We start from the raw sequence: 21,245 nt of genomic DNA, 5'->3' as shown, positions 1-21,245 counted from the left end.
CGTGCTAGGTCCACTGTTGTTAGTTATCTACATTAACACTTGGGATGACAATGTAGTTAACATTGTTAGTAAATGGAAAAATATCTTAGCTTACAACGGGATCTAGGTCAGTTGGGAAGGTATCTCAAGGCATAGCTAGTGAGTGGTGTTGCACCTTCGCATGGCAAACCAATTACAAAGCCCTGGAGAGTGTTGTGGTACAGAGATATCTAGGGGTACAGGTGCATATGGTCAGACCGAAGAGTCTCCATGTTGTATACAGTAGGGTCAGCAATGGAAGGTGTAAATAATTTTGGCATATAAACCAATGGCTTAAGACTACACAAACTATATTTTGGTGTTGATTAAGCAAAAAAGATGCTCCTGTTGAAAATAATCACTCACCTTATTTTTCAGTGTTTCATTTAAAGTTACAGCCAATTTCATCACTTCCTCTGCATCCTGAAGACACCTTTTTGCAAATATATAATAATCCAGCTTTGTTAAGTCTGCTACTATCAACATAACGGCATTATAATGCAAAAAGCAGTCAGTTATAGTCAACATACATCAAAAATTAAATAGAACATAGAAGAGTACAGAGAAAGAGATACCTTCAAAATTATTGCTGAACAAATCTTGTTGTTCTTCACCATCCACATTCCTGGAACCTTCAAATCACATTTCCTTGTAAGAAACAAAATCACTGTTCTACTGTTTCAAATTCTAAACTTCCTAACTTTGGCACTCAATTCATTAAAATGTTTCCACAGCTATTGGCTTAATTCAACCACTTCCTTTCCTGTAACTTTGCTAGCCTTGACCAAGTGTAATTTTCTACTTGCCTATTCAACTAACTTTCATATTCCTCACTACCGAATTCTCATTATCATGTGTAGGAAGAAACTGCAGATGCTGGTTTAAACCGAAGATAGACCACAGGCAAACTGGAGGAACCACAACTCATTTTCCCCTTGGGTAGCTAATAACCTAATGGTACGAACATTGAATTGAACATTTAGGTGACTCTTTTTCCCTTTTCCAACATCCTTCCCCCACCCCTCACCCCACCTTCCCTGTACCCCACCTAGACACGCAGCAATTTCTCTTGTCCCCCTCCACCAAAATTCCTTCTCTGGTTTCACAATTTACACTTCTTCTAATGTTATCTCACACGTTTTGTCTTCCCATTTCTGACCTCCGTCCAACCATCTGCCTTTCAACCACCCCCCCTCATCACCTATACCTACCCATCGCTTGTCAGAATTTGTCCTGCCGTTCTTCTCTTCCAGCTTTCTCCCTCCACCACAATCAGTCTGAAGGGTCCCGACCCGAAAAGACACCTATCCATTTTCTTCAGAGATGCTGCCTGAATCGCTGAGTCACTCCAGCACTTTGCGTCATTTAAAAAAAAAAAATCTCCATCAGGGCCTCAGCAAAATCTCCCCTTGCCTCACACAGAAGCCTGTGATTCTCATTTCACCAGGCCGTAGTGCCATTGTCATATAGCACAGAAACAGGCCATTCGGACCAACTACTCTATGCCAACCAGGTTTTATAACTGAGATAGTCCTATTTGGCTATATTTGGCACATATCTCTCTCAATTTTTCCTATATTTGTCACATTATTAACATTTCTATATTTGTTCATATAAGATGATAAAGTAAATAATCACCCTATGTTCGGCAGGCGTTTGTGCTGCTCCTGAAATGTATCCAAGCTCAGCATTGCTGTGTGAATCTGCAAGGGTGCCTGTTTAAAGAAAAAAATAGGATTGGTGTATTTTGTATAGTGCAAGAGAAAATTTAGCACTTTTGGGTGAAACTGATCTATGTCAAACATAAAGAAACCACAATCTCTCAGCTCATCAAATAACTTTCCTTTACTCCTAGATCCATCTGCTCTCCAACACTCACCAGAGCCCAGCCATTCACTATGTAGGTCCTGCCCATGTTAGACTTCCCAAGATGTAACACCTCCCATTTATGCCCAACAGATCAATATCCTGCTGCTATTTTTGACAACCATCTTCACCATCTACAAAACTACCCTCTTGTGTCATCTGCAAACTTGCTAATCATGTCATGTATGTTCTCATCCAAATAATTGGTATAGATGACAAACAGCAATGGGTTCAGCACTGAACCCTGAGGCACATCACTAGTCACAGGCCCTCTGTCCAAAAAGCAACGTTCCGCCATCATCCTCTGCTTCCTTCCATGAAGCCAATTTTCTATCCATATCTCTCCTTGGATCCTATGCGACTAACTTTCCAGAGTAGCCTACCATATGGAATCTTGTCAAATGCCTTGCTGAAATCCATATATACAACATTTACAGCTCTACCCTCATCAACCTTTTAGGTCACATCTTCAAAAACCAGATTCGTGAGATATGACCTCCCACATACAAACCCATGCTGTGTAGGAAGGAAAAATGGAGGAAAGTCTGAAGAAGAGTTCCGACTCAAAACATCACCTATTCCTTTCTCCTGAGATGCTGCCTGACATGCTGAGTTACACCATTTTGTGTCGATCTTCAGTACAAAGCCACACTGACTATCCCTAATCACCCCTTGTCCATCTAAATGTATGCATATCTTATCCCTCAGAATACACTCTAGTAACTTTCGACCACAGGACATTTCAGCAAAGGATATAGTGGTAGGAACACTATGATTTGATTTTCGTAAACAAAAATAAAAGGATTAGAAAAGGTCTTATCCCTCCTGTCAGTAAATGTACCCGTGAGGAAAATACATGACTCAAACATAAAATTCTCCATTGTTAATGGACATGCTTTCACTCAGATGAAAAATGCAACATGGCATTGAACAAATGACTTCCAGCAGCTATAGAACTATAACCAGATGCGAACTAATAATTTCAGAACAAAAAGCGCCACAGGCAATAATAAAGATGATGTTAAATATATAGTGGAGTTTTAAGAGGAGTAAAATGCAAGCATTTCTGAAAAGCAGATCTTTCAGTGGACGGTTTAAGGTGAGGAGGGAAAGATTTAACAAGACCCTGTGGAGTACCATTTTTTAAACAAAGGTTGGTAGGTGTGTGGAACAAGCTGCCAGAGGACATAGGTGAGACAGGTGCTGTCATAACAATTAAAAAACATTTGGACGGGTACATGGAGAGGATAGTTTTAGATGGATACAAGACTAGTGCAGATGGGGCACATTGGTCAGTGTGGGTAAGTTGGGCCTAATGGCCTGTTTCCATGCTGTATAACTACGGCAGGGCTGTTTATTGTAAACACATTGATTTTCTCACTTGCATGCATGCATCAACTCAACAAAATGATATTTTAATCTTCCCCGTTTCATCAATCACTGGCTCTAACAGAATTTCAACAAATACTATCTGTATTTCCATTTCACTTTCATGTATCTAAATTTAGAGCTAGCCAAATGAGCTCAAAGGTTCGTCAGACAATCAGAATCTTACAAAGGTATCTGTGCAACATGGAAACAAAATCGCAGACATAAAACAAATCTTACCTCAGGTTTGCTGAAGTCCACATTAAAGCATCGAGGATTTAAAAGTTGAGTCTCCAAATTTTCCTACAACCAGAACGGTAATTAAACAAAAACAATGCAAGTTACAAAAATTTAGCAAAAGTTCAACTAATTGGAACTGCGAAACAAATCCAATCAAACCAAACAAGCTGAAGCAATTTTAACAATATTGTTTAACTAAATAGAACAGCTCAATTGTTTGCTATAAAATCATGCATATATAAAGTTGGCTGATACGATAACCATACCGTCACAGTATTGTAATAAATAATGTGGATGAATGCCAATTAACATGTTTATTTAATTGATTTCCACTGCCGTGTTATAATGGCATAAAATCAGGAAGACCCACACTCAATGGCTGGTTGTGGTGGCCTTAAAGTACCAGTGGGTGTTTGACTAATCAGAAAGAACAATTATGAAAAGTGGAGAGAGTAAAAACTGGTTCTGTCATTTGTATAAATGAGCATATGGACAAAAATGACTCTCAACTTTAATGATAGATACAGGAATTGTTTCCTCTATAGGGATGCCCATAAGTCTGGCACTCATTACCTTGGGATAGCCTGTAATTGTAAATTATATACTTTAATGTGATAATCAAGAATCATTTATTAAAAAGACACAAAGTGCTGAAGTGACTCAGCGGGTCAGGAAGCATCTCTGGAAAACATGGAAAGGTGACGTTTCAGGTAAGGACCTTTCTTCACACTAATTGTGGTGGGGGTTAGGGGGAGGGGAAGGGGGTGGGGGGGTGGGGGAGAAAGTAGAAAGAGAGGAGAGGCAGGACAAAGCCTGGCAAGTAATAGGTGGATGCATGTCAACAAGGTTTCTGATAGGCAGATGGTTAGACAAAGGCCAGACATGAAATGACAGAAGATGCAAAACAAAAGGTCTGAGAGTTACGCATTGTGAAGCTAGAGGAAGGAATGTAGGTGAGAGGGGAGGGAAACCAGTGAATCCAGGTGGGGCATGGAGGTGGGAGGGGGCGTTGGGGAAGGGGGTAGAAAGGATGGGTGGGGGAAGGAGAGGGGGAGATTGTTTACCTAAAATTGGAGAATTCAACGTTCATAACATTAGGTTTTAAGCTACCCTGGCAGAATAGGAGGTGTTGTTCCTCCAGTTTACGTGTGGCTTCAATCAAGCAAAGAAGGAGGCCCAGGACAGAAAGGTCAGGATGGGTATGGGAAGAGGAGTTAATATGGTTATAAAGTGGGAGATCCATTAGGCCTTGATGGTCCGAGCGCAAATGTTTGAAGAAATGGTCGTGCTTGGTCTCGCCGATGTACAGGAAGCCACATTGGGAGCAGCGGATGCAGAAGACCACGAAAATTAAAATGGCCAGAAAAACAAGAAAGATTCATACAGATATGCCAATGTACGCTCAAGATTGTTTTCAGCTGAGATTTGTAATTTTTAAATACAGTCATGGGATCACCAGCTCGGTTGGGATTTATTACTGACTTCAAGGGGCCCATGAGAAGGTGACAAGCTCCTGTTTTGAATTATTGCAATTCCCGTTTAGGATACAATCAATATTGTCTATAATCAGGCAAGTTACATCCTTATCTCAAAGGATCGAGTACACGTCTATTTTGATAATCAGTAGAACAAATACTTACACATAGGAAGATGGGCTGGATAATGTAGGCATTTTATATGGGTCTCACAAGAATATGAGGCTTACAGATCTAGCAATATTAAGTTGTATACTATACATGGTGCATCACACAAAAATACTCACAAATGTAAAGGTTTTGGGCATTTTCAGCTGCACAGCGATTCCTCCATGCAAATATGGGCCGAGGCTTGAAGTATCTCCAATACTGAATGAATATAGGGATAAAACTGGAAAAGGCAAAGGCAAATAAAAGCACCAAGAAACTTAAATGCATCCTACCACAGATCCAATACTACACCAACTTTACAAAAAAAAACGCACTTTAATGGTAACAAAATTGGTTAAAATTGTTTCACAAACTAAAACTAAACTGTCCACAGAACCATCAATTACAGCGTCATCTGCTCTCACGATTTTGTATCTACTGCCAAATGGGAGAGGGAGGAGGAGGAATGGCCAGTGTGTGAATGGTCCATGATTATGTTGGCTACTTTCTCAAGGCAGCGTGAAGAGCAAATGGAGTCAAAGAGGGAGGGGGGGAAGCGAGAGGAAAGGGTGGAGGAGGAGGGGAGAAATAGTTGTGTGTCCTGGTGGGGCACAGAGGAGAGGCGGGAGGGAGAAAGTCGGCGAGAAGTGTTGGTGGGGGGAGCGGGGTTGCAGGTTAGTCAGCTAAAATTGGAGAATTCAATGTTATCACTGTTGGGTTGTCTCATGGATTGGGCTAAATCCAAACTGTATTGCATCTTGATAGGTAGCACCATTATGCTCATCCAAATGTTATATTTATTGCCTCCAGAAGGCAATGTTGCATAAAGAGGACGCAAAGTGCTGAAGTAACTCAGCGATGTCAGGCAGCATCTCTGGAGAACATGGATTGGGATGCTTTGGGTCGAGAACCCTCTTCAGACTGACAGTGGGAAGAAGGGGGAAGGGGGGAGAAAGCAGGATGAGGGGAGGGACAGGGCAAAGCCTGGCAAGTGACAGGTGGATACAGGTGAGGGGAAGGTTTAATAAGCAGGTGGTGGTGGTTGGACTATAGCCCGAGAAGAAACAGCAAATGGTGTGAGATTAAGGTAGAAAAAGTGTGAATTATGAAGGCAGAGGAAAGGGAGTAGGGAGTGGGGGGTTGCACAGAGGAGAGGTGGAAGTGTTGGGGGGTGGGGGTGGTTGTAGGTTAGTCAGCTAACCTACAACCCCTTCACCAAAATTGGAGAATTCAATGGTCACACTGTTGGGTTGTAAACTAACACATGAGGTGCTGTTCCTCCAGTTTGCATTTGACCACACACTGGCAGTGGAGGAGGCCCAGAACAGAAGGTCAGTATGGGAATGGGAAGGGGAGTTAAAATGGTTAGTAACGGGGAGATCCAGTAGGGCTTAGCAGACCGAGCGCAAGTGTTCATCAAAACCATCGCCTAGTCTATGCTTGGACTAACCGATGTAAAGGAGGGCATATCAGGAACACCAGATGCATCGCATGAGGTTTACAGGGCAGCACGTGAACCTTTGTCTCACCTGGAAGGACTGCTGGGGTCCCTGGTAACACATGGAAGAACTGCTGGGGACATCTTTATAAACCAGCAGCTGCAGTTCCTTGTAATTTTGTAAACCAACATCTGCGATTCATGTTGCTCATTTTACGTTAAGTTATTTATTCTCTATTTTGCACTGAAATATTTGAGGATGGATCACTCAAAATAAAGAGCATACCTGTTACTTGCAGAACAGATCCATTTAACTCTGTCATCCCGTTGATTTCCCGAAACGTTACAAATTGTCCTGTTTCCAACCCATGGTTAGCGTTATCCATGCATGTTACGATTCCAGGATTAGACTGCAAATGAATAGGTAAAAGGCATTTAAATATGTATGTATCCAGTTAGGTCATCCATAGTTTATATTTTGACAGCCTCATTCTCTGAGGACTTTAAGAACAAGACAGCTGTGTCTTGTTTGAATCAAGCTGTTGGTCTCAAGTCCAAATGAATTTACTACATATAAACAAAAGCGATTAATAAAATGTAAGAATCTGGCACCTGAAAAGCTTAACTTATTCCATTCAAATAAAGTGAAAAACTGTGGTAAAGACTCAGAGGGGTGGAATTTTTGAGGCCTGTCCAGAAGAGCTTTGTTGCAGTCTGTAGATAGACCGTCAAGGGAAGGAGCATTACTGGAGCCTGGTTGGGAATGTATCTGGTCAGTTGGAGGGAGCATTGGTACGGAACCATTTTGGAGGTACCTGTAGTAACAAAAGCTCAGTATATTTTAAAGTTGTTATGAGAAAAGATAGGGATGGAGGTCTTAAGTTGGGGGAAGGCAAAGATAGATTGGGAGCATTTACTTGCAGTTAACTACATTTTCCCAGTGGAAACATTTGTGTAACATGTAACAGATGGCCCACAATGTGATGAACACATACCAAGTTAAACTAATCTCCTATGCTTGCATGTGATCCATATCCCTCCATTCCCTGCATATCCCTGTGCCTATCTAATAGTTTCTTAAATGGCAGTATCTTATCTGCTTTCACTGCCACGCCTGGCAGCACATTCCAGTCACCCACCACTCTTTGTGTAAAGAAAAATACCCTGCACATCTCCTTTAAACTTTTCCCTCAGAGCTTAAAGCTCTGCCTTCTCGACTATGACATTTCCAGCCTGGAAAAATGGTTCAGTCTACTTGATCTGTGCCACTCATAGTTTTATATATTTCTATTGGGTCTCTGCTCAGCCTCCGATACACCCGACCTTAAAAGTGTTTGATATACTAATATCTAAAATCCTCTCTTTGTTATTTACCAATGGGTTTAACTTAATTCACTCACAGAGCAGATTGTGATATGTGTGTGTTGAGCATGCACAATCATTTTGGCACAGTATTTCCCATAATGCGGGAGTAGAGGGTGATGGCGGAATATTTGGATTAAATGGATCTCATACATGAAGCTGGTAAGGGCTCTATAGGCTTGAGCTGTGAACATTCTATGATTCCAGAATAAATTGAGGTTGTTGCTAGATAATGTGAAATACCAATGAAAGTGATTATCATCTGTGGATATTACCTGTGTGATACTATGAATGAAGATTTCCTTAGGTTCTTCTCCACTTGGGTCCGATACATCAAAATGGTCTCCAAAATCACAGAATACGCGACAGAACACTCCATAGACATCAGCACTAATGAACTGGAAATGGAGATACATAAAGTTAACAACCCTACATCTTCCATACATGTATCTTCAGGGGATGCAACAGAGCTGAAAAGGAAAGATCTCCTTGAAATTGTGAGCAGGTGATACACCATGGGCCCACATAAAGTTGTTTCATTGGCCATTTTTTTTTTTTGCAGCCCGAGTTTCTTTAATTCAAGGAACAAAGTCCAATTTTGAGTCTTAACCCAATAAATCACAAATTTGTTAGTGGCAACAAGAATTTGAGATTTTGAGACAACACTGTAGGAAAATGGGAAGGAGAAGTAAAGAAAATCCATGCACAACGACAGAAGTAAGGGATAAAGGGAAGCAAATTCAAATGAGTTTGTATTAAAATAGTTCTTAGAGTATGAACAATCCTAACAAGAGAGCATCTTGGGTTGTCGTGAGCAGATGCTGTTTCACCTTCTCCATCTTCTTCTTGCGTATGGCGTGCACAGCCTAAAGTTGTAGGACAACTTGTTCTATTTGATCTTATTTGATTGTGCACGCCAGATTAATTGCATTCATCGAAACAGGGCGGACTGCGTGAAGGTTGCAATCTCGCACCCCAAGCCTTCTCCATGAATCTCAGTAGACAATCATGACTGTTAAGCCAGAAATGATAAGATTGCATCATAAAATCTCTGCAAGCCTGATTGAGAACTGCTAGAATCATTTTTTTGAATAAAATCTCTTCAATTAAACTTCTTTGATGCATTTTGGTACAAAAGAACACGTGCTCGTTGGTTTTCTTGTTAGAACAGAAATGCAATATTAATCTGTGTTTTTAATGGTTCTTATTACATCATGCATTTATTGGCAGATTAACATAACTTTCCCAAAGCATCACACTGAATATTGGACAAATAAGGGTGCATTGTGCAATGTGAGGCTTCAGGCACATCGTGAATAGTGAGGGAGGCAAGAAAAGAAATTGCGGGGGTCTTGACAAGGATTTTTGATTCTTCTCTAGCCTCTTATCAGGTCAGGTCAGGTCAGGGGGGGGGGGTTCCCCCCTCCTCGGGTACCATGTAATCCCGTGCTACCTGCTCCATGGTCGGATAGTCGGCGACTAAACCGTCTGAGGAGGGGGCTGTGGACCACCAGCAGGACCAAAAACCAGACCCGTCAAAGGGCGGATGAGCTTCTAGCGAGCCAACGGCCATCCACACTTCAGTGGAAGTTGCGATCACTGTCGTGCATAGCATTGTAAGGAGTGATGATAAAGCACACACACACACCAAAATCCTATACTTCCAGCAGCGAAAGTCCGTAGGAACTGGAGGACAGAGATGTGTGGTGCGTCCGTCACCGTTCCCATCGGAAACCACTGCGTCGCTAATGTTTTCAACGATGATGAATGAATGAATCTAGCTACAGGCAAGGTTCCAAAGGACTGGAGTGTGACCAATGTCAATCCTTTGTTTAGGAGAGAATCCAGGGAACTATAGTCTGGAGAGCCTCATGCCGGTGATAGGGTAACTATTGGAGAGAATTCTTTGAGATAGGATTTACTCCCATTTGGAAGCGAATGGGATAATTAGCGATAGGCAGCACAGAATTGTACGTCGCAAGTTGTTGTTCACTAACTTGAATCAGTTTTTTGAGGAGGTGACAAAGGAGATTGATGAAGGTAGGGTGGTGGATGTTAAAAACGTGGATTTTAGTAAGGCTAGTGATAAGGTCCTTCATGGTAGGCCAATCCAGTAAATTAAGATGTATAGGATCCATGATGACTTGGTTTTATGGATTTGGAACTGGCTTATTCACAGAAGACATGGGGTTGTGGCGGAAGGTAGATATTCTGGTTGGAGGTCTGTGACCAGTGTAGTTCCACATGGGTCTGTGCTGCAACTCTGCTGTTTGGGACATATATAAATGACCAAGACGCAAAAGTAGATGGGTTGGTGAGTAAGTTTGCTGACGACATCAAAATTGGAGGAGTTGCAGACAGTGAGGAAGCCAGTCAGAAGATACAACGGGATATAGCTCAGCTGCAAAAATGGGCAGAGAAATGGCAGATGGAGTTTAACCTGAGCAAGTGCGAAGTGTTGCACTTTTACAGATTGAATGTAAGGAGAGAGTGTAGTTAATGGCAAGACCTTTGACAGTGTTGTTGTGGAGAGGGATCTTCGTGTTCAAGTTCACAGATCACTGAAGGTGGCTGCACAAGTAGATAGGGTGGTAAAGAAGGGTGTATGCCTTCTTTGCTAGGAGTATTGAATACAAGAGTCAGGAAAAAGCAAACCAATAGTGTGACATCTGGAATAACCTGGTAGGTACAATACTGTTTAGAAACAATTCATGCTCACTGCATGTACTATTTTTATACTAGTTCACAGCAGAATAGTATCCAAAAGCAAATAGATATTCTGCTTGGTTCTGTTATCCAACAAAAGGCGAGGAATAATTATTTCTTGTCTTGCAATATTGCACACTTAGACTACAACATTAAGACCAGTTGCAAATTTACAGTGATCAATTAAATGTTGATGGAAAGTTCATGCCCTGTACATCACGAGCAAAACATACCTTGATGGGTGGCTGATGAGAACGGCAAAAGTTATTAATCTTCTTTTGAAGTGATAGTCTAGTCTCTGTTAATACCACACACTACAGATGAAATAAAAGGCTCCAATTAATATAATTACCACAAGGTACAATGCCACAGTAAGAGTCATACAGCACAGAAACAGGCACTTCAGACACTGTGACATGCTTAGAAAATAGAATACAGCTAAGGGACTAGCTATTTGGTCCACAATGTCGTAGCAATACCACTCTTATCTGAAATCCACATCCCTCCATAGCCAGCATGGCTTTATACACAACAGGTCGTGCTTTACTATATTGATTGAGATTTTTGAGGAAGTGATGAAGGGGATTGATGAATGGAAGGCGGTAGATGTTGCATATGTGGATTTTAGTAAAGCTTTTGATAAAATTCCACATGGTAGGCTGATCCAGGAGATTAAGATGCATAAGATTCACGGTGACTTGGTTGTATGGATTCAGATCTGGCTTATGCATTAAAGATAGAGGGTTGTGATGGGCTGTGACCCAGTGGAGTTCCGCAGTGATCAGTGCTTAGACCTCTGCTGTTGTGACATATATAAATGACCTGGATGTAAAGAAAGATGTGTTGGTGAGTGAGTTTGCAGACAACACTAACATGGGAGGAGTTGCAGACAGTAAGGAAGGCTATTAGAAGATACAGGGGATATCGATCAGCTGCAGAAATGGCAGGTGGGAGTTTAATCTGAGCAAGTGTCTAATTTTTGCTTCTTAATATTTTTTGTATATGTAGGAATTGCAATAGCACCATCCTCTTTTCTCAATGATGTTACCAGCTTGCAAATGTTATCGGGCTATTGTTCACATCCTGATCACCGCCCCCACTGAAGACACTTTGAAGTTGCCTTGCAAGTCAATCAATCACAGTGCCTCTTCATAACTTATTTTAAAATAGCCATATGAAAAAGTGTTTTGCCATGACTCTAATGTAGTTAACTGGATTCTGAACTTTTGGGGTAAAATTTCTTATGTTCTCGACATCCAGAAGTGCAAAATAATCTTTGACCATATCGTTACTCTTAGGCCTTCTCACAATCTCTAGTCTCCAAAGAACTCATGGGATTTATTTGTTGTGATAATTAAGATGATTTGTTACGGCCCATTTCTAATCCCTAAATTAGCTACACAAACCATCTACATCTTATTTGGCTTACACACAATCTTTAATACGGTTGACCACACATCTCTTCCTCTGTTATCCTCACACTTCCATTCCTGCATCCACACAAGTACTTCAGAACAACTCAAATAACTCTCCTGTGCTCCTATTGATTCCACATTTTTGCACTGCTCTTTGCAATCGAAGACAAGAGATGAGATAAGTTGAATCTTATCCGCATTTTCCAATTCATCACTGTCCACATATGTTTTTTTGTGGATAAAGCATGAGCAAATCCAAGATCTCAGACATCAAATTCACTTGGACCATCTCCCTACCGTTTCTAGGTCTCACCGTCTCCATTACAGGAGACAGACCATCGACTGACATCTATTACAAACCCAATGACTCCCATAGCTATCTAGATTACACTTCTTCCCACCCTGCTTCCTGTAAAGACTCTATCCCCCACTCCCAATTCCTCCGTCTACGCCGCATCTGCACCCAGGATGAGGTTTTCCATACCAGGTCATCTGAGATGTCCTCATTCTTTAGGGGATGGGGGTTCCCCTCTTCCATCATAGATGAGGCCCTCACTAGGGTCTCCTCAATATCCCGCAGCTCCACTCTTGCTCCCGCTCCCTCCATTCGTAACAAGGACAGAGTCCCCGTTGTCCTCACCTTCCACCCCATCAGCCGTCGCATACAGCACATAATCCTCCGACATTTTGGCCACCTCTAAAAGGATCCCACTACTAGCCACATCTTCCCATCTCCACCCAGGTACTTTCCCTGCAAACGCAGGAGATGCAACACCTGTCCCTTTACCTCCCACCTTGACTCCGTCCAAGGACCCCGACAGTCTTTACAGGTAACACAGAGGTTCACTTGCACCTCCTCCAACCTCATCTACTGTATCCGCTGTTCCAGGTGTCAACTCATGTAAATCGGTGAGATCCAGCGAAGGCTCGGCAATCGTTTCACTGAACACCTCCGCTCTGGGCCCCCTCCATTGTCAGAGTGAGGCCCAGTGCAAATTAGAGGAACAGCACCTCATATTTCGCTTGGGCAGCTCACACCCCAACGGTATGAACATTTACTTCTCTAACTTCAAGTAGCCTTTGCTTTCCTTCTCTCTCCATCCCGTCCGCCTTCCCAGTTCTCCCACCAGTCTTACTCTCTCTGACTAGATTTTATCTCTGTACAGCCCACTCCCCTGACATCAATTTGAAGAAGGGACTCGACCTGAAACGTCAGCCATTCCTTCTCTCCAGAGATGCTGCCTGTCCTGCTGTTACTCCAGTAGTTTGTGTCCATCTCAAACACAAATTTGTATCTGGTACAATGAAACGGTATCTGCCCACATCGTTTTCACGGTGGCCATACATAGCCTGTGTCTTTCTTTTAACAATACTATCTATGTTGGAATACCATAAAGTCCTAGATCATCTTAGATAGAAGCCAGTAAAGTAAAATACCGATTTATCTAAAGTGGGGTCAAGGTAAGAAATGAACTACAGTCATTTTGTGATAATGCTGATTGAAATGTAACAAGCTCAGAATGAATGAAACCGTTTTATCACAATGTGACATGTCACAGTGAATTCTCTGTTTTGTATTTACATTTTGGTTGGAATGAATGACTTGAGCCAAAGGGCCCTTTTCCCTGCTGTATAACTATGATTGGCTAACAGTCTAAACATGTTAAAAATTGCCTGAATTACCTGATAATGCTGCAGAAAACTAAGATCTGTATTTTCATCCAAAAGGATGTTGGAAGAATTGACCTGGACGTAAGGATTCAGCTCAGCAAGTTGTAACATGGTGGCCTTGGCTCTACAAATAAAATAAAGAAACTCATTACCTTTCAGAACAAATTAATTAACTTTTTTTTTTGCTTGCACTTTTGTTGTATTTCTAATATGCAAAATGATATTAACACATTAAGACAGGAATGAATAATGTTAGCTTTCATAGCAAAAGGATTGGAGTATAGGAGCAGGGAGGTTCTACTGCAGTTGTACAGGGTCTTGGTGAGACCACACCTGGAGTATTGCGTACAGTTTTGGTCTCCAAATCTGAGGAAGGACATTATTGCCTTAGAGGGAGTACAGAGAAGGTTCACCAGACTGATTCCTGGGATGTCAGGACTGTCTTATGAAGAAAGATTGGATAGACTTGGTTTATACTCTCTAGAATTTAGGAGATTGAGAGGGGATCTTATAGAAACTTATAAAATTCTTAAGGGGTTGGACAGGCTAGATGCAGGAAGATTGCTCCCGATGTTGGGGAAGTCCAGGACAAGGGGTCACAGCTTAAGGATAAGGGGGAAATCCTTTAAAACCGAGATGAGAAGAACTTTTTTCACACAGAGAGTGGTGAATCTCTGGAACTCTCTGCCACAGAGGGTAGTCGAGGCCAGTTCATTGGCTATATTTAAGAGGGAGTTAGATGTGGCCCTTGTGGCTAAGGGGATCAGAGGGTATGGAGAGAAGGCAGGTACGGGATACTGAGTTGGATGATCAGCCATGATCATATTGAATGGCGGTGCAGGCTCGAAGGGCCGAATGGCCTACTCCTGCACCTAATTTCTATGTTTCTAATACAAAATATGATCTTGATCCAGAGCAAAAGAAGAAGAATAATCAGCTTCACAATCATTCAATTAAAAAAACATTCACTGGAAGGAAAAGAAACATGTATCTGAATGTTTCATTGTCATACGTACCAAAACTGAACAATGAAAGTCTTACTTGCAGGTTAGGGTGATAGAGTCACAGAGAGTGATGCAGTGTAGAAACAGGTCCTTCGGCCCAACTTGCCCACAGTGGCCAACATGTCCCAGCTACACTAGTCCCACCTGTCAGCATTTAGTCCATATCCCTCCAAACTTGTCCTATCCATGTATTTGTCTAACTGCTTCATAAATGTTGGGATAGTCTCTGCCTCAACTACCTCCTCTGGCAGCTTGTTCCATACATCCACTACCTTTTGTGTGAAAAGGTTACCCCTCAGATTCCTATTAAATCTTTTCCCCTTCATCTTAAACCTATGTCCTCTGGTCCTCGATTCGCCTACTCTGGACAAGAGACTCTGTGCATCTACCCGATTTTTTCCTCGCATGGTCTTATACACCTCTATAAGATCACCCCCTCATCCTCCTGCGCTCCAAGGAATAGTCCCAGCCTACTCAACCTCTCCCTATAGCTCAGACCCTCTCGTCCTGGCAACATCCTCGTAAATCTTCTTTGTACCCTTTCCAGCCTGTCAAACATCTTTCCTATAACACGGTGCCCACAAGTTAGTAAGACATGACCTGCTGACCATGACTAATTAGCTTACTGTCCCTAATTAGCCCACACTCCTCTAAATCTGAGCTGTCTTGCCTTCATAGATCAGGACTTATCATGTGTACGAAAGAACTACAGATGCTGGTTTAAATCAAAACTCAGGGGGTCAGGCAGCATCTCTGGAAAGAAGGAATGGGTGACATTTCGGGTCGAGACCCTTCTTCAGACTTATCATGTTGTACTTCGACTATTCTGGATGTTACGGAGCAAGACAAACGGAGAGGGTGAAAGGAGGTTCTCCCTTGCTTAGATCGTAGGACTTTAGTTATGGTGAGAGATTGAATAGGTTGGCCTTGTTTCCACTGGTAGCAAGTAGGCTGAGGGAGACTTGCTACTATCAACTGCAGTAGGACCTCCTTGCTATTTTCAGACTATTTTCCCCCATCGCTTGTCGGCGCGGACTCGGTGGGCCAAAGGGCCTGTTTCCGCTCTGTATCTCTAAACTAAAGTAAACTAATAGACATACAACATTGTGATGAGCATAGATATGATAAGTCAGTAAGATACTCTTCCCCTTAACAGAGATGTCTGAATACAGAGGGAATAAGTTTAAGTCAAGGAGCAGGAAGTTTTGAAAAGATCCGAGGTAGAACATTACTTGGAGAGTGTTGGGACTGTGGAACACACAACCTGACTGGCAGAGATTAACAACACTGAACAAGTATCCACATGAGCATCTGCTTTACCAAGACATAGATGGCCACAGGGCAAGTACTGGTCATAGAGTCACACAGAATAATAACAGGCCTTTCGGCCCAACTTGTTCATGCCCGCCAAGATGTACCATCGAAACCAGTTAATTTGCCTATGGTTAGCCCAAATCCTTCTAAACATTTCCTATCCATGTGTCTTTTTAATGCTGTTATAGTACCTGCCTCAAAATCCTCCTGCACCAAGGAATAAAGTTCTAGCCTGCACAACCTCTCCCAATAGCTCAGGCCTTTAAGTACAGGCAATAAATGTTCTCTGCAATCTTTCCATCTTAACAACATCCCTCCCATAGGAGGGTGACTAAAACTGAACACAATACTCCAAATGTGGCCTCGCCAATGTTTTGTACAACTGTAACATAACATTCCCACTTGTAAAATCAATACCCTTACAGATGAAGGCCAATGTACTGAAAGCCTTGACCACCATGTCAGGTCGGGGGAGATCCTCCCGCCACGGGTACTATGTAATCCCGTGCTACCTGCTCAATGGTCGGATAACCGGCGACTAAATCTTCTCCCCACCTGGTTTGCCAGGTGAGGAGGGGGCTGTGGACCCTCAGCAGGACCAAAAACAAGACCTGTTAAAGGACGGATGAGCGAGGGAACGGCGAGCCAACGGCCAGCCACACTTCAGTAGAAGTTGCGATCACTGTCGTACATAGCATTGTAAGTTGATGTTTTCAACGATGATGATGATGATGACCATGTCTACCAGTGACTCAACTTTCAAGGTACTATGTACCTGCACTCACATATCCCCTTGCACTACAACACTCAGCAGGGCCCTGACATTCACTGTGAAGGCCCTGTCCTGGTTTGACTTCCCAAAATGCAATGCCTCACATTTATTTGCATTAAGCTCCATTAGCTATTCCTCAGCCCACTTGCCCTGCTGATGGAATGTGGTACCCTTGTAGAGAACATGGGGAATTATAGGCCAATTAGCCTTACATCAGTCATGAGGAAGATGCTGGAGTCGATGATTAAAGATGTTTAGCAGCGCATTTGGAAAGGAGTGACAGGATTGGTCAAAGTCAGCATGGATTTATGATGGGGAAATCATGCTTGACTAATCTTCTGGAATTTTTTGAGGATGTAACAAGTAGAATTGGTGAGGAAGAGCCAATGGGTGTGATGTATCTGGATTATCAAAAAGCCTTTGACAAGGTCCCACACAAGAGATTAGTGTACAAAATTAGAGCACATGGTATTGGGGGTAGGGTATTGACATGAATAGAGAACTGGTTGGCAGACGGGAAGCAAATGGTAGGAATTAACAGCTCCTTTTCAGAATGGCAGGCAGTGACTAGTGGGGTGCAGCACGACTCGGTGCTGGGACCCCAGTTATTTACAATATATATTAACGATTTTGGCGAGGGAATTATATGTAACATCTCCAAGTTTGCGGATGACACAAAGCTGGGTGGCAGTGTGAGCTGCGAGGAGGATGCTATGAGGTTGCAGGGTGACTTGGATAGGTTGGGCGAGTGGACAGATGCATGGCAGTTGCAGTATAACGTAGATAAATGTGAGGTTATCTACTTTGGTGGTAAGAACATGAAGGCAGATTATTATCTGAATGGTGTCAGATTTGGAAAGAGGGAAGTGCAACTTGTACATCAGTCACTGTACATCAGTCACTGGGTGTCCTTGTACATCAGTCACTGAAAGTAAGCATACAGGTACAGCAGGCAGTGAGGAAAGCTAATGGCATGTTGGTCATTGCGAGAGGATTTGCGTTTAGGAGCAAGGAGGTCCTACTGCAGTTGTATAGGGCCCTGGTGAGATCGCACCTGGAGTATTGTGTGCAATTTTGGTCTCCTTATTTGAGGAAGGACGTTATTGCTCTTGAGGGAGTGCAGTGTAGATTCACCAGGTTAATTCCTGGGATGGCGGGACAGACATATGAGGAAAGAATGGGTAGACTTGGCTTGTATTCACTGGAATTTAGAAGGATGAGAGGCAATCTTATAGAAACATAAAATTCTTAAAGGATTGGACAGATGAGATGTAGAGGAAATTGTTCCCAATGTTAGGGTAGTCCAGAACCGAGGTCATAGTTTAAGAATAAGCGGTAGGCCATTTAGGACTGAGATGAGGAAAAACGTTATCACGCAGAGATGTGAATCTGTGGAATTCTCTAACACAGAAGGCAGTGGAGGTCAATTCACTTGATGTATTCGGGAGAGTTCGATATAGCTCTTAGGGCTAAAGGAATCAAGGGATATGGGGAAAAAGCCAGAATGGGGGACTGATTTTAGATGATCAGCCATGATCATATTGTATGGCGATGCTTGCTCGAAGGGCCGAATGGTCTACTCCTGCACCTATTTTTCTTTGTTTCTATGATCAAGATCCTTCTGTAATTTGTGATAACCATCTTTACTGTCTACGAATCTACCTATTTAATGTACTTACTAAACTTACTAATCATGCCATGTATGTTCTCATCCAAAGTGTTGAAATAAACCACAAATAGCAATGGGACTAACACCGATTTGAGGCACACCACAGGCCTCCAGTCTGAAAAACACCCTTCGCCACCACCTTCCACTTCCTTACATGAAGCCAGTTCTGTGTCCAGTTAGACACAAAATGCTAGAGTAACTCAGCGGGACAGGCAGCATCTCTGGAGAGAAGGAATGGGTGACCTTTTGGTCGAGAACCTTCATCAGACTGATGTCAGGGGAGAGGGCAGGACAAAGATAGAATGTAGTCGGAGACAGTAAGGCTAGTGGGAGAACTGGGAAGGGGAGGGGATGGAGAGAGAAAGCAAGGGCTATCTGAAGTTAGAGAATGTTCATAACTCTGGGGTGTAAACTACCCAAGTGAAATATGAGATGCTGTTCCTCCAATTTGCGCTGGGCCTCATTCTGACAATGGATGGGGGCCAGGACAGAAAGGTCAGATTAGGAATGGGAGGGGGAGTTGGTGCTGAGCCATCGGGAATCCAGTTAGTTCGCTCTCCCTGGTTCCCATGCGATTCTCCCTTCCAAATCAGCCTACCGTGTGGAACCTTATAAAAGGCCTTGCCCTTATTGAGTAATTTAACTATTTTCTAGTTGATCGGATGGTAAGAGAGAAATGGTTGCTAGGAGATAAGTGAAGGGAGGGCTGATGGGGGTGCTTTGCAAACTTGCACATACTTCATGAGATGGATAACTTCTTCTGTCTCATGAGAAAATGTGAATATGAAATTGTATACAATGATTTTGGAAAATCACATTTTATGCATTAGGACACATATTCCAAAATAAATTGTGTGTTGCTGAAATTAAATTAATGTTTATTTTTGCTAAGTTCAGAGATTTTATATCACTCTCACAATTCTCACCTGTTTCTTTGACTGGCAATGTCATCCTCATGCAAAAAGAAATTAGACCCTAGATCCCAAGTTTCAGATAGTTTGGTATCATGGATGGTAAGTGCCTGGTACAGAGTGGAAAAAAAAATTAATGTCATTATATAATCAGCAGTATAAATTAAAAAATTACTATGAATTATTTATATTTTCTATGTTATCAGTACAAACAGTACTGCTCTAATGTAATACGTGTTCCGAAAAAAACTTGCGTTGTAGAAATTATGTGGGTGCCTGGAACACAGTGCATAGGGTGGTGGTAGAAGCATACGATAATGGTGTTCAAGAGGCTTTTAGAAAGGAACGTGGAATCGGGTCATGTGGATCATGCCCATGATTTCTGAATGACGCCAGGGCCTACAGACTATAAATTGTTACAAGTTCTCAACAAGCTTTTACGAGCTTTTGCAGTTGAATGTGTAGCACACGGTGTTTATTTGTTGCTTTGTTAAATCATTGTTTGAATTGAAATGTTACAGTAGTTTTAGTTATTTTTTTCTATGAACTTTATATTGTTTGAGTGTTCTTCCATCATCATTCTTCCAAATCCTCAAAACCCGCTCATATCTCGTTGCAATAGCTTCTTTTACTGCCTTAACGAAACACTAAGTGCTGCAACTCAATAGGTCAGGCAACACCTGCAGAGAGAATGGACAAGTGACGTTTCAAGTCAGGACTCTACTCAGACCAATAGTAGTGAGGGACGACAACTGGAAAAGGGAGGTGGGCACAGAGCAAAGCCTGGCAAGTGACAGGTGAATAATCAAATGGAAAATGTAGTGTTTTTTTCACAATATTAAATTTACATATCATTGATCTGACATGCAATTTATTGGAACTGCACAATAATCTTTGCAACACAGGCACCTAATAATTCAAACAATTAATTTATGTATTCACTGAATGAAGAGAGTGTTTATAATTTACTGAGATTGACCCTACCTTTATACCCGCAAGAATAATGTTCTTTGCTGCCAAAAGAAAAGTGATCCGTTATTTTGTCGTAAATAATTTTAACACAACAGGTCAGTGGATTTATTTTGACAATAATATGTACCAATTGTAATGCACAAATAATATTTAATTGAAAAATTGATGGTAAAGCATACACTTAGATTACTTCTCCCTATCTTTTTTTCAATCTTGTAACGCATCCTCCAAATAATTCAATTGAATTTGAAATCTCAATTTACACATCCCCATCGATATCCCTTGGCAAGAGAGACCAAATCCAAAATGTTTGAATAGCTGGGTTCAATATGATCAGTACTTCCATGCTAAGAGAATACATTTTGTTTGAATTCAAGAGATTCTGTGCATCCACCCAATCTAGTCCTCTCATCAAAAGTGGAAGATTTGCTTTGCTAATCGAGGACAATATCATGGTTAGAGGATACGTCTACTGACCTCAAAAATAAGAAAGGAGCAATTACTTTAATGGGATTATATTATAGCCACCCTAAAGCCAGCAGGATATACAGGATCAAACATGTACAGATTACAGAAAGATGCAAGAACCTACAGAGTTGTAGTGGGTCTAACTTCCCCAACATTGACTTGGGACTTACTCAGGGCAAGAGGATTAGATGGGGCAACATTTGCTGGGTGTGATCAGATGAAGAGCAACATGGGCTGAGCTAAAAAATAAGAAAGGAGCTATTACTCTAATGGGATGATATTATAGGCCACCCAATACCCAACCGGAGATGGAGGATCAGATATGTAGACAGATTACGGAAGGACACAAGATCTGCAGTTTTTGTAGTGGGTGACTTTAACTTCCCCAATATTGACAGGGACCTACTGAGGGCCAGAGATGTAGAT

The 21,245-nt window shown here is 42.0% G+C and overlaps 1 protein-coding gene and 1 long non-coding RNA gene across 3 annotated transcripts in view; one reads left to right on the top strand and one right to left on the bottom strand.

The window, feature by feature from the left end:
* Nucleotides 1-21,245, bottom strand: part of uba6 (ubiquitin like modifier activating enzyme 6) — an 86,784-nt gene that overhangs the window by 51,969 nt on the left and 13,570 nt on the right. For both annotated transcript variants that reach the window (XM_033018401.1, XM_033018402.1), the window contains 10 exons: nucleotides 20,364-20,392; nucleotides 19,395-19,489; nucleotides 13,722-13,833; nucleotides 10,857-10,937; nucleotides 8,193-8,315; nucleotides 6,842-6,965; nucleotides 5,255-5,358; nucleotides 3,493-3,555; nucleotides 1,657-1,733; nucleotides 385-451 (listed from right to left, as the gene is read on the bottom strand). In XM_033018401.1, the coding sequence (XP_032874292.1) occupies nucleotides 385-451; nucleotides 1,657-1,733; nucleotides 3,493-3,555; nucleotides 5,255-5,358; nucleotides 6,842-6,965; nucleotides 8,193-8,315; nucleotides 10,857-10,937; nucleotides 13,722-13,833; nucleotides 19,395-19,489; nucleotides 20,364-20,392 (875 nt within the window). The remainder of the gene's footprint in view (nucleotides 1-384; nucleotides 452-1,656; nucleotides 1,734-3,492; nucleotides 3,556-5,254; nucleotides 5,359-6,841; nucleotides 6,966-8,192; nucleotides 8,316-10,856; nucleotides 10,938-13,721; nucleotides 13,834-19,394; nucleotides 19,490-20,363; nucleotides 20,393-21,245) is intronic.
* Nucleotides 4,763-17,105, top strand: LOC116971323. Its single transcript, XR_004411471.1, has 4 exons — nucleotides 4,763-4,774; nucleotides 5,781-5,784; nucleotides 14,370-14,375; nucleotides 16,980-17,105. It is a non-coding gene; the product is annotated as an uncharacterized LOC116971323 (long non-coding RNA).

Source organism: Amblyraja radiata, chromosome 3, assembly GCF_010909765.2.
Source record: "Amblyraja radiata isolate CabotCenter1 chromosome 3, sAmbRad1.1.pri, whole genome shotgun sequence".
NCBI lineage: Eukaryota > Metazoa > Chordata > Chondrichthyes > Rajiformes > Rajidae > Amblyraja > Amblyraja radiata.
This window is presented reverse-complemented; position numbering and strand designations above follow the sequence as displayed.